The sequence below is a fragment of the Emydura macquarii genome, unplaced genomic scaffold (genome assembly GCF_026122565.2).
Source record: "Emydura macquarii macquarii isolate MOO-44397 ecotype Brisbane River unplaced genomic scaffold, CSIRO-AGI_Emac_v2 contig_3240, whole genome shotgun sequence".
Lineage (NCBI taxonomy): Eukaryota > Metazoa > Chordata > Testudines > Chelidae > Emydura > Emydura macquarii.
Window position 1 is genome coordinate 4,130,206 of NW_027133377.1, and position 14,351 is coordinate 4,144,556.

The following is a 14,351-nucleotide window of genomic DNA, read 5'->3' on the forward strand; positions in this document are numbered from 1 at the left end:
CCTAAGGTAGTGTCTTATTTTCACTGTAACCAAGAAATATTTCTCCAAGTGTTCTTTCCAAGCCACATAGTTTGGAGGAAGAACGCTTGATGTTAGACGAGCGTTAGCTTTCTATGTTGATTGCACTAAGTCATTCTGAAAAACGACAACTCTTTGGATAGGATAAAGGGCTTACCTGTCTCCGCCCAGCGCATTTTCTCCTGGATAACTTCCTGCATTAAATTTTGTTACGAGCAGGCTAGAGTGCTTCTTCCGGGTGTTGCCACAGCCCATTCCACCAGAGCTCAAGCGTCTTCGGTAGCCTTTCTGGAGCAGGTGCCGGTTCAGGACATCTATAGAGCTGCCACCTGGTCATCTGTGCACACCTTCACGGCCCACTATGCTATTATCCAACAGACACGAGATAATTCTAGCTTCAGCAGAGCAGTGCTGCAGGCAGCTCATTTGTAACTCCGGGCTCACCTCCAAGGTATTGCTTGTGAGTCACCTAGAAGGGAATCGACATGAGCAAGCACTCAAAGAAGAAAAGACAGTTACTCATCTTGTAATTGTTCTTTGAGATGTGTTGTTCATGTCCATTCCATGACCCGCCCTCGCTGTCAGAGTTGACGGCAAGAAGGAACTGAGGGGGCGTAAAGCCAGCGACGCCTCATGTACTGCGGCATGTGCATGGGACTCCAGGGGGTGCCAGAGCCAGCCCTACGGGTACTGCTGAAGGGGAAAAAATTCCGTTAACTGTGCACGAGGGCGAGCACACACCTAGAATGGAATGGACATGAGCAACACACCTCGAAGAACAACAGTTATGGGGCCAGCATGATGCAATGTAGACACTGGAGCCCCAGGTTGGGACCCAGGGTTCAACAATTCCTAACCTGAAATTATAGATATGTGTAGACGCTCAAGCCCTAGATTAACAAACCCATGATCTGCAAACTCAAGTTCTGTTAATCCATTGTAGACATACCTCCAGGGGCCTAAAAGGGCTAGAAAGAGTGTGCAGGGGCAGACCAGCTAGAGCCAGCTGCTGGCCTGCTCCCTGACTAACTTCACAGCTAGGTAACCAATGAGCCCAGCTGCACTGCCTTGGAAATGACAGGGTAGTCACAGCTCCTGATTGGCTCCTAGTTTAGCAGCTCTGCTTATAAGCCTAGCCCTCACAACAGATCAGCTGCTGCCCAACATGTACCATACCCAAGCAGCTGTGCTTGCCCTTGTTCCAGCCTGCTTTCAGTCCCTGTTCCCGCTTTGTTCCAGCTCCTGTTCCCTTCTAGCTTCTGACTTCTGGCTTGGATCCCTGGCTCCACATCTGGCTTCCGACTGTGGACGACCCTCCAGCTCTGGCATTTGGCTTCTGCCTCTCTAGTACTGACCGTTAGCTAATTCCTGGACTCTGCCCAACCTGGACCCAGCTCTAGGTGGTAGCCTGAACTGTCATTTCAGCCACAAGACCTGACCAGCCATGGCCGGATCTGATACAAGGAAGCACTGACCAATTAGGAACCAGCAGGCTAGTTAAGAAGGCTTGCCTGTGTTTCGGGGCAGAGCTGGCTGAGAGTGGGACAGGGGAGGAGCTCTTCAATGCTAACTCAGAATACCAGGGCCTTGCCTTCAAGTGTTACAACAAAGGTTACACTTGCCTTTTAGGTTTTGTTTGTTTATTTAAAGTTGCAGACAGCCAATCTTAGTTACGTTTGTTTAACTCTTTAGAGACTGATGCTGAGCTTATGGCATGAGCTGCCCTATTCCAAACAGGTGGCCAAAACTTGTGGACTGCCTGCAGTACCACAGTGGCTGCACAGCCGTCACTACAGAGCAGCCGCACCTGCCACATCTTGGTTTTAGATTGAAATCCACTCCACCTTTCTGTACAGGGGAACCAGGGAGATGATCGTACAAGATTGGAGACTTCCTGGACTATGACCGGGGGGAATGGGTTGATCCCCAAGTGCTGGGGATCGGCGCATGGGGCTCTCCACCCATCAAACTCCCCCAGCATGTACTTCAGGAGGTGAGGGCAGGCTTGTCGCCTGCTACTCAGACCTACCTCAAGTGGGTCCTGCAGGAGGGTGCTCCCCTCACCCCAGGCCCGCCAGATCTTGACATGAGGCCCCTGCCCCATAAGCCCCCTCAGCCTCTCCTCCGCACACCCTGAGCCAGCTGCAGCATCTGCAGCCGGTTCACTTCCGGACTGCACCATGGGCACAACTGTACATGCTTGTGCTCCACACTCTCCATTTCTCACCCTTGTGTCCTGCCCTGCTAACAAGTGGCAGGAACTTTTGACACCTCTCGAGGATGGGAAACCCCAGTGGGCCAGTCTGTATTCCACCTTGGTTCCACGTTCCGCCGAGGATATTAGCTGGCAGCTCCTTCATGGAGCCATGAGCATGAGCGTGTACTTGGCATGGTTCACCCCTGTCCCTTTTGTGGCGTGAGGGAGACCCTGGCGCACGTATATCTGGAGTGTGCCAGGTTGCAGCCCCTATTCCAGCTCCTCCAGAGGTTCTGGCTGCAGTTCTCTCCACATCTCACTTATGCGTCCCTCCTCTTCAATCTCCTCCTTGCTTTGGCCAAGATGGCCATCTATAATGCCAGGAAGAGGATGTTGGCTGAGGAGGTGCTCTGTGACTGTGGGGCCTATTTCCATTCCTCTGTCCAATCATGTATCCGGGCAGAGTTCCTCTGCGCCACATCTGCTGACTCCTTAGCTACTTATGAGGAGCAGTGGGCCCTGTCTGGGGTTCTCTGCTCAGTGTCCCATTTAGCCCTTTGACTGTTTTCTAATTTGTTATCCCCCAAATGTATTTGAGTCCTGGGCTCAGTAGCTCCTTCTGTTAGGCTGTGGAAGGGTCTTTTAGCCACATTCCAGAACCCAAAGAGAGCACTCTCCAGTAGCTATCTGTTCTGACCATGTCACACGAGGTACTCCCATCAATTTCAATGGGACTACTTAAGGAGTAAGATACTGCTCAGCATGTCAAAGGGTGATTATAAACAGTAGCTTGAAGGTCCTGATTTCAAAAATCCTTCCCAGGTGGTGATTTTTCTTTCTTTAGCCTGTGTTTTTAGGACTTTTTAGGGGGCAAACAAAGAAAACATTTGCAAATGCTGAAATTATTGATCTCTGTTAGGTGGTTAGTATTTATACAACTATAGTGCTAAATCTTGCTCGCTTTAATACGTCAATAGTCTCATTTGTAAAAGGGATTTTATAAGTACTTGGATTAATGAATAAAGTTGGCTTTAACTTTCTCATTAGGTACCAGTAAGATTGTTATCATTACTACTTATTTTTTGGTAAGTGGCCAAAACCATTATTAGAACATGAGAAGTAGATAATTTTGAATTCTGAAGTACTGATGTACCTTACCTTCAGTTCCCCATTTTAGTAGAAGAGGCTTCTAAAATATTAATTTGTTGCACATAGTAGGTTTATTACAGTTCAGGATGGGCTACATGGTGTCTGTCTCTTGGCAGGCAATCTTTCTAAGTGACAGGTACTGGCTGTACTTTGGTCAGAGGCAAATGACTCTTTGAGTCTCCAGGTCTTAGCACCCCTATTTACCAAGTGCTTACTCAGCAGGTCTAGTTGAGTTTTGACCCCTGTTATAGACTTCTCTTTGGGAGCCTATGATCAGTATGAAAATGCAATGACACAAAACAGCCTCTTTGAAACAAAATATTTTTTACTTATCCACAGGCATGTACTAAACAGAGAGGAAAAGGGTTAAAATAACAAAAGTTCTATACACATATTTTACCTAAACCTTAGTCTTTTCTTGTAAGTTTAAATAGGCCCACTTGTCCCAGGTACTTCCAACATTGGGGCTGGGCAAGGCAGATTTCATCCCTGCAGTCTCTGCCTCAGTCTGACCCTCAGTCAGTGTCTACTCTGAGTTCACAGGCAGCTTTTTTGTCCATTTCAAAGTTACTTTCTGTCCTGGGACCCCTGAACCTGGTCAATCCATTTTAAGCATCTCACTAGGGAGGCCAGAGGTAGACTTTCAGCAGTGGACATATCCATTAAGCATTGGCAATTGAGATAGTCATTGTCTGCCTTCCTGTAGATGTATAAAACCATCAAGGATTGAGTTCACTCTTTTACTCTCATGTAGACAGATGCAATATTTAAAAAAAAAATATAGCTATCTCCCACACTCTTCCAAAGACTAAAATAAGTGGAAATCTACATACTGATTTATTGCAGATGAGGATTTGGTCAACACTTTCTGCATTCTGGAAATCAGTAATTTAATCTTTATTTAAGACACATATATAAGTCTTTGCAGGATTGAGAACTTCTTGTATGTGAGTAGTCTCACTGGTGTCAATGGGACTACTTACATGCTTTAAATTAAGCATGAGAGTAATTATTTGTGAGACTGGGGCCTTACTCTGTAAAGGCCTGGTTCTGAGAGTTACTGAGCATCTACTGCTACTGTGGTTAAATGGGAGCTGTGGGTACTTGGCACTTCTTGGGATCAAGACTTTGATATTTTGCATGGTTGAGCATGAACAATTCATGCCATGCTTTAATTGGTTCCCCTTCTGTTAGCTTTTTTACACATAAACATTAAAGCTTGAATCTTGTAACACTTTAATCTTATACTTTGGAAACATCTTGCAATATAGCTTTCACAATAACATTTCATAATAAATGAAATAATCTTTCTTGCAAATGAATTTCAGCAATAAATTGTTAGTAAGTTAGAAAACCTCATATACAAGACTTTAGGATTTCCAGAGTCCCTCTAATTATCCTTTTGTGGCATGCAGTGTAGTTGTAGTCTTGGTGGTCCCAGGACATTAGAGTGACAAGGTGGGTGAGGTAATATCTTTTATTGGCCCAATTTCTGTTGGTGAGAGAGAAGCAGGTGTGTTGCCCAAAAGCTTCTCTCTCTCCCCAACAGAAGTTGGGCCAATAAAAGATATTGCCTCACCCACCTTGCTCACCTTTTGGGCCGTCAGATTTAAAATACAGAAGTTTGTAAAATAGTAGGCAATATATTAGTTCAAAATCCAAAATAAGTATTTTAGGGTGTTGAGGGTCTCAATTCTGCTCCACAAAAGCTTGTCCGTTCTGGGTAAATCTTTCACAATTTATTTAACTAAACCTGAAACAGTTTTTCAAAAACACTCCATTTAAAGTGAATTAACTGTGAAAAAGGCTTCCAGGTTCCAAATTCCTCATGTCTTTTCATCCCAGAATTCCCCTCTTCCCCCCACCCACCCACCCACCCACCCACACACACACACACACACACACACACACACACAAATAGCAGAGTCATTCTAGCCTGCTGCTGTCAGCCTGGGGTAGGGGTGTCTTTTTTATTTGGTTGCTTAATGGCTTCAGTGTAACAGTTTCCTTCTGTCAATTCTTGAAGTGCAGCCCAAATGGTCTGATTAGATGGATAATTCTGCCAATCTAGCTTCATAGAGAAGACCTTTTTATCCCTCCCTCTGTCTCTCTTTAAGCTTCCAAATTGCTATTGCTCCTCACCAGCTCCAAACTCTGTTCCCTAAGAATATAAATACATAAAAAATACAATCTGTCTGCATCCATACTGAGCATTGCTGTGTTCAGAAATCCACCGTGCTTCACACTGTGTGATTACTCGTGTGAAAAAGCACTACTGGATTCAGTTCATGCTAATTAATCAAAGAGTTACCAGTCTTAACTATCAATAGAAAAAAACCTCTAATTTTAATTACAGTCTTTGACATTTGTAAACAGGAAATGGCAAATTACAAGAGGCCAGTAAGTGCTCATGCACCTTGCAATCCGACTTTTGGGGCATCACAAAAAAATAATGAATTCTTAACTTCATCAACGTCTTCATGTCATAACAGTGTACAAACTACAGTAATGAAGCAGTATGTGAATAAAGTCATCACATCTTCCCACTTATATCATTTGCCAAGGTAAGATTTTTAATTTGCTATTTGGTGATATGCTGCAAAGAATATAATTGAGAAAAAATAACTGTATTAGTAACAGTTTAAAGCTGAAAATAGAGGTAATTTTTAATTTCTATTAGTTTTCTTTGATCAGCCTTAAAAACAAAGGCTTCCTCTTCTTCAGCTTTTCAGCTTTCTTCACTTGGTTAGATATCAGTCCTTCCCCTGAAATTCCCCAGCCATGTTGGGAACAGAAATACCAAGTCAGGGTCCTAATAGTCAATTTAAGTCAGTGGGGATTTATTGTATCATTATAGCAATAAAAATAATGTAAATATACAAAAATGATTAAAAGATACAAGATGTTGCACATGTATATTTAAGGGACAAATCCTGGTGTGTCATACAAGCTATTCAAGTCATAAGATGGCATAAGGCCCCATCCTTACTTCCCTATGTGGGTTACCCATCCTGTAGGTAGCTGCAGGACCAGCCTCCATGGGACCACTGTATCTTTGGTTCTGCCTCCCTCATCGTGCAGCAACCATACATGCATGAGGTTTAGATCTGGTGCAGTTTATTTTTTCCCTTAATAAAAGGGAAAACCAGGATATTGGAGCGCTTGGAATCACTGTCCACTTTGTGGTCCACTCTTGATGCAGGAATGCCCTATCCCAGATGCAGGCTGAGCTCTTCTCCTATCCACCTTAGGAGAAAGCACTCTCATACAAGCTTTAGGAGCTGTGCAACTTACCTTACAAGATGTATAGTGAATGAAGCAAGTGTTCATGTAGTCATTAACTAATGGGTTTGTGCATTTTCTCTAAGTTCATATTTTTGTTTCTTGGAAGATTATTTAACTTTAAGAAAACTTATCCTTGGCTCATTTAAAAGGTTTTACTGCTTCTTTCTCAGCTCTGACTGTTGATAGAGAACGGAGTTTGGAGGCAATATGCTGTATTTTAACAAGATGTGAACAAAACTTGATAATTTTAATACAATACAGCTTAGCATAGGGCGAATCCTAAAAGAGAAGTAAGCCTTTTTTAAATTAAAACAAACACTTGTATAAACTATTAGATAATTAATACTTATTGCCATATTGTCTCAGTGCTTCAGGAGTGTAACTGGTGACCTGATATTCTTAAGTAACAGCCCAGTTAGTAGTTCCTACTTTGCTTCTTGTTGTTTCATTATTTATATAGCATAAAAAGTGTGCATGTCTAGAAAGAGAGTTATTAAGACAAGGTTCCTGTCCCAAAGAGTTTATAATCTAACTAGACAAAAAACAAAGTATTGCGGAAATGGGTGTAAAGACAAATTGGACTGAGGGCTTATGTTTGGCATCTCTCTTTCTATAGCCACAGTTTATAATACAGTTTGCATTTACATTTGCATTGTAAGCAAAATAAACTTCCCTTCTACTTGCTTATTTAAATCCCGTTATTCTCTCCTACTTATTTCTATAAAGATGCTCTCCTCTGTGGAGCCCTTTCCTCATAACGTACCCCATGTCAATAGTCCCTTTTTCTTTCTTCTCACCACGTCTCTAGTGTAGCTAAATACGGTTTGATTTATATTCATAGTTGCCTACATAACGAGTACTGGAAACTTGGACCATGGTGGCCTACATGCAGCAGCTCTTGCAGATAAGCTAAAAGGAAAGCCTTCTCCACCTGGTTGGTCTAGTAATAGCTGTGCTGATCCTATTTTGTAAGAGATGGTTCTTATTGCATTCCTTCCCCTGAACCCCTCTGCCTCAGATGTGGGGAGCCTTTTCTTTGAGCCAGGAGGGGAAAGAAAATCATGAAGCCTGTTTAAGGATTGTCCTCCCCCCCCCACTTTATGGGGACCTCATCTTTCTTGTGGGCTTAGGGAGGGGTTAATGGTGATCAGGGGGGAATCCTACTTCATTGGCTTGACTGAAGGCTGCAGTGGTAGCCCAGGCTCTTGTGCACCCACAAGAAGTATTTATAAGCGCCTTCCGCTGTCTAGAAAATCTACACCCAGGAGCAATGGCTCCCACCCTCCCCAGACCCTTGGGATTAGAGCTGAATTGGGTTTCTGGGTCTTGCTATGAGCATCCTGGTAATCAGCTTTTGGACCCACAGAAGGCATGCTAGGAAGAAATTTTTTTTCATTGCCAGATTGGTCTGGGTGATGTGAATTTTTTTCATATTCTCCTCTGGAACCCACAGACCTGGGATGATGTCTTGATTCCCCTGAAGTCAATGATAACATTTCCATTGATTTCAACAGAGTCAGGATTTTATCCCCAGTTGGCAGGTGAGCTGGTGAAGTGTTCATCTTGTAAATTGGCAGGCATCCAGTGTAGGTACTTATTTAAAGAGATCCTGATTTCCTGATAAAAAGGAATTGGAAGCAATATTAGGGCAGGGTATTCTGATTCTCTAAAGAATCTCCAGAACAGGATTGTGACTCCTAATGTCTGGTGCAGTGAGAGACCACCACTTTTCCTCCACAATCTCAATTCTTGTATGAGGGGAGAGTGGTCAAGTCCCAGCAATGGTGCTGGAATCAGGTTAAAGGTTTTGAGGAGTGAAGGCAAGAGGCAGCCCTTCCCCAAGTGGTACGGATTCTGGAAGGAAGGTTGATCTGCACTTGATGAGTTATTGCCAGATAATTTCACAGACGTGATAAATTAAAATTGCAGTATCATTAAATCATGTTCCTGGTGTCTTCTCTTGTCTTCCTGTGGTGTCTGAGACCACTATACATGTGCAAGATACTGAATTTTAAAAAAGAACAACCAAATGGGGATGAAACTGTGGCTCCATTGACTTCAATGGGACCAGGATTTTACCTTATGTATATATATAATTTGTCATATCTTTCTTGTTCGTTGAAATTGGACATAGTGTTGTCACAACAGTCTTATGATGATGTCAGTGTAAGCCTCTTGCAGAAAAGATGTCAGAACAAAATAGAATAAAACAATGTGAATAAAATCAATGGAGAGTACATTACAGTATCAACTCAAAATGATAAAGGTATAAATCTACTAGGATGGCATTGCCTGTCAATATAAAGTTATATTAATGCAGTTATTTGAAGTAGACAATTGGGTTGTAAAACACAATATCAGTGCAAGTCTATATAAACATATATATGATGCCTGGAAGCATTAAACATGGATGAATATGTTTTGTGCAGCCCTTCTCTTATAGCTAAGTCTCAATATTTTCATTATTTTTTTTATCCACATAAAATATTTAAAAAAACATTTAGAGATGTATAAACTATCTGGGCATCTAGATTGTACTAGTTGCAGTTAGTCCAACAAAAAGTTTAACTTCTATTAAAATAGTAATAAGATAAAGTTTAGCTTAAAATAAAATTAATTAATATTAAAATAAATCACTATATCTCTTGAGCAAGGTTTCAAGTGCTCCAAAAATATAGAGCAAGAAATATATGCTTGTCAAATATACAGTATAAATAAATAATTTAGGTGAAAATGGATGACTAGATATAACAAAGAGACGACCAAATAATGAAGGGCTAAAGAGTGGTTGTTACATTTGATGTACTTCATTGTATATTGTAAGTAATTGCTATCCATAAAAATTCTATGGCTTCTGTATAAGAAAAAGAGACAATTTGACAGGCAACACTGGTACTAAGCGACAGCAAGTACAAATCCTTGGCAACTGTCATTATCCTGCTGTTGAATTCACATCCAAAACTGTGTGATAACTTCGACCTGCATACTTGTTATTGAACCAGGGTCTGTCAAAGTAGCCACATTTTCCACTTATGAATAGGATTGTTAGTCTCATATAGAGTTGTCTTAGAAAAGACAAAACTGTGTAGAATGCTTTCTTTTATTTAAAAAAAAAAGTTGAAGTGTATTTTGATTAAATTTTCATGGATAGTTTGAAAATCTCATCTGAAAAATTTACAGTAAAATAAAACTTACGTTATCTCTAAGTTAATTCAAAGTGTATGAATTAGAACTTAGAATAATTTACTTTTATAAAAACCACAAACATTTCTAAAAACTTCTTCAATATAATCATGCAAAGAAACAATTCTAGAACTGCTGGTAAATATGCAATAAAGATTTTTAGGTCTCAGTACTCATTGGGTTTGGGGTTCTTTTGTTTCTTTCATTTAAGCAGCTTGAGTCTGTCCTATTGCTTTAATTTTTGGCTGCTTTTTTCCCCCTCAATATTGTACCCAACTTTGGAAGCCCTAACAAGCATGTTTCCTTGTGTCACAAACATGGGATTATAGTCTTTTGGTCTGATTTAACAGCAGGTTAAACTCCCATTGATCTGAACAGAAATTTTGCCTTAAGAAACGCAGAATCAAATATTTTACCATAGCTACTTAATGTCATCTCACAAATAGCATGTCAAGGTCTCTAAAAGAATAGTGTAGTTTTTCACTACAGGCTGAGCTTTCACCCTATGATATATTAGGTCTCCAAGGGGTGGGTGCTATGTTTGTTTTAGGGTGCGCAAGACTTTGTAACGCGAAATCAGCTTAGCTTGACAAGAGCAAGGCCCTGAAGGCAATGCTAAGCTTCTATAGCAAGTATAACAAGAGTTAGGCCTCTCGGGAGCAGGACCCAGACACTGTCCTCTGACAAGCCTTAGCCCAAAAGAGGAAGTGCCATGGGGCCTGGAAAATTCCGAGATGAAAATATAAACCTGCTGATGCTCGGTCAGTGGAATAACCACCGTTTTAGCAATAAATTAAGCAGTATCAGCATTATGATTAAATTCTTCTGAAGTAAACAACTAACATCACCTTATTCCAAGAAGTCCCTAATTAACCACCAATAAACTAATGGAACATAAGATAAGGCCCAATCCCTGTAGGGATTGAGATGCACGTCACTGACCCCAGTGATAGCAAAAAGGTATAAGAAGGCCTGGTAGCCCCCTCCTCCCGAGAGACTCTCTGTGGATCCGCGGAAGCGCTAGCGGATGTCTCGGGCAGGACGGTTCCCTGGTTGCCACTCGCTTATCAGAACGAAACATGGGTCTCCTCGTTCTTGTATTGGTAAGTGCCCTCCTTCCCGCTTAGATAGGTCTACCTCTCCTAGATTAATGGGCCCCCAGGAGTATATTGCCGTGGGTATCCTCTTGGTGGGTTTCTTCTGTGCTTTATGGTTCACCTCACTGTTTACTAAGTGTTGCTGCTGCTGCTGCTCAGCCAACGACAATAACAACAATAATAACGAGTGTGGGCATTTTCCCCTGGTATAAGATGCATATATCCACCTGCAAATTGCTACTTCTTACCTTTTATGTGGATAGTAGCCTTTTTATACTTTTTTCTGGTATGGGCAATAGTGCTAGAGATCCTATGGCACTGCTGCGACATCGATGAGGCTGCCCAGGGGTAAACATGCCCACTCCTACGTGTCATAACCTACTCTTTACTCTTATGGTTGATTGTGCCTGTATTTTACTTTTTGTATTGGGTCTTGTGCTGGAACTTCTGTTGTACTACTGCAGAAGGTTTCCGGTAACTTTTCTCCTTCACTACCTTACACAATAAATAAGCTAAATTTGAAATCATTTTGTCCGTTTGCTCCATCCCGCCACCGAGATATAATACCGAACATTACAGTTTGTCTCCAAACTAGCATTTTCTTAAAATATCCCAACATTGCCCTATCCCAAGTATAAGTCCACTGTTGGTAGCAACTGTGGAAGTACTACTGTAGACTAACTGTTGGCATGTGAGCCACCATAGATTGCACCCCAGTTAAAATATGGTACTGTTGACTGCCTGTGTACACTAGTGCAGTGGATCCCTGGCGGTCCGTGAGGCTACTACAGGGGGTCCGTGGAAAAGAAAAATAACATCCTCACCAGGGAAATGTACAATTTCAAATAAAACTAGTAGCATGTGGTGGTCTATGAAATGTTTGGAGGTTGAAATGGGGTCCGCACACTCAAGAAGGTTGGGAACTGCTGCACTAGTGCTCTTACACAGGCATCCACTGGTGAACCTGCACAAATGATGATGGAAAATTTTAAGATGCTAATGTATACAAAGGCTAGGAGTCCAAGGTTAGTCTCCTACCTATTTTCCTTTATTAACAGTCTTATTCACCAGCAGATGATTTATAATGTGCTATATGTAGTTGAAAAGTATTTCTAAGAATTCATTAGTGGTAAATATTAAGCAACAATCCTTTACTAAAATAAATGACTCATTTGCTAGTTTATTTTTTGGAGGTTAATCCCAAGGCAGTTAACATTCTAACAAAAATAAATGACTGCAGTAAGGACTAGTACCAAGGATTTTTTTTTCAGTAATAAATAATGGATCTAATAGATTTTATTGTTAAAAGGAAAAAAAATTCTTCAAGTTCTTCAAATGGTCCATCTTCCTTGGAGGAAAATGAACACTTACAAGATATTAATGTCCTTTTTGTCTCACTAATCAGAATTCAAAACACAGTCCAGTATGTTTATAGCCATAATGCTACGAAGATTTTTCCTTGATTTAACTCAAACCTCTTCACATTCATTTAATCACAGTATTTTGATATACATAATATATGAATTGCTGTGTTAAATATACTGCAAGCCATACAAAAAATATCTTGTAATTTGTTAGTGTGATGTCATCAGGCTCTTGTGATTTCAGGGAACAATGTAACATCCAGGAATTATGAGAATCTGCAAGCTAGAGTGAGGAGCTGACCGTGACAGATTCTTCTGTTGCTTCTGCTTGGTTGTTGATGCCACTAGACCACTCCTCAGTCTTAAGAAAAGAGAGAATGAAAAATAAATTGTGTTATCTTTATCTGGATCTATATAATTCCAATCTTGTGGTATATAATATAATTTAATTCTATGACACCAATATAATAACGTAGCTCTCCAAACGTAGAGCTGTCTATTGTTTATTCTCTATTTTTGTTCTTTTAAAATGTATTTTGCCTTATGAGTGTTAAATGTTTTTTTAATATTAAGTGAATGTATTGCTCATTTTAAATGAAGCAAGACTAGCATTGGCCTTACTCAGACATAGTTCAGATGTGTTCTGCAAACTGCCATAGGTATAGCTCTCCCAGTTTTTCCCAATCTTGACCTTCAGCAGTTCCTGTTACTCTAATGCTGGACCTCTCTTAAGCAAAGTTTAATTGAGCTAAATTATTCAATGGTTTTATGCCAGGTACAAGTATAAACTAGGATAAAACTATTGAAACACATTTTCACTAATGACCTAAACAAGGATTTGAACCAGAGTCTGCAGGGTTAGAGTTTAGTAGAGGAAGAAAGGAGGACAGATTTGTTAGTACAAAAACCAAACACACACAACTATTTAAAGGGAACATTAACAGATTAAATATCATTTGGAAACAAATGTCTTTACTTTTGATATTAGTAGCATCTTAGATGTTGAAACAATTTTTTTTTAAATTTGCATTTTACTTGTTATATTGTTTGTCTATACTTAGAGAAATGCAAAAAATAAACAAAAAGTAAATTTGCCAGTTTTACTTTTGTTTCTAGTCAATTTCACATTCATATTCATTCACTAGCACAGTTCTGCAATATTTGAATCACAGAAGTTGTAAAATGATAACACTTTTATCTGCAAAAGATGTCTATTAATTTTTTTTTTTAATTTCTGGGAATATTCCCATCATTAGATTTTGTAAAACCTTAATTTTACAGAAACTATGGCTGAGATTTTCAAAAGAGCTGTAGGGACTGAGGTGCCCAATTCCAGCTGGATCGAAAATCCCAGCTTACATTTAATAGAATCTCAGTGTACTTTTTCAATGGTGTGTTATTTTGTTTTATTATATCTAATGTAAGTTGGATAAACAAAACACTTTTGTTATCTTAAAAATAGTTTAAAAACGCATTGGAAATCTTGTTTTCCTCCTTGAGCTTTTTGTCTCGGACTGTTTTCAAAATCTACTAATTATTATAGCAATTTCTTGGTGCCTTAATTATTTGGCTTCTTTTCCTTCCACTTTTAAAGCATACATTGACATTAAATACGTTCTCCCATGCTTGTCACTTATCAGGTTTTCCCAAGTCCTTGCAGTTCAATAATTACTTAAACTAACCAAAAGGCCATCATAAGAGGATATAATTTTATATTTCCTCCATATTTTTCTTTCAGAAACTTTATTTCCCCCTATGCAAAAGCAGCAATTAAAAATACTACAGGAAAGCAAAACTCTAGACAGCCTCTATTTGGCCCTAACATTCGTCTGCAATCGGCAATGGTATCAAGAAGGTCAGGACTTCAGGATTATTCCACACATCAAACAAAATCAGTTCAGAGCTGTGACAGACTATCAGACCTAGACAGCTACAAATCAAACAGTACAAACAATTTCTGCCTTATATCACCATCCAAAAGAAACAGACCTGTTAGTGCTCCAACAGGTCAGCTAAGGTAATCAAAGCTATTCTGTGCTGCTTTTAACTGTGACTGTT

The 14,351-nt window shown here is 40.2% G+C and overlaps 1 protein-coding gene across 1 annotated transcript in view; it reads left to right on the plus strand.

Annotated features, from left to right (window-relative positions):
- DCDC1 (doublecortin domain containing 1) overlaps positions 1-14,351 on the plus strand; it is a 383,998-nt gene that overhangs the window by 23,170 nt on the left and 346,477 nt on the right. The window contains exons 3-4 of the mRNA XM_067532113.1: positions 5,741-5,928; positions 14,032-14,310. Of these exons, the coding sequence (XP_067388214.1) occupies positions 5,741-5,928; positions 14,032-14,310 (467 nt within the window). The remainder of the gene's footprint in view (positions 1-5,740; positions 5,929-14,031; positions 14,311-14,351) is intronic.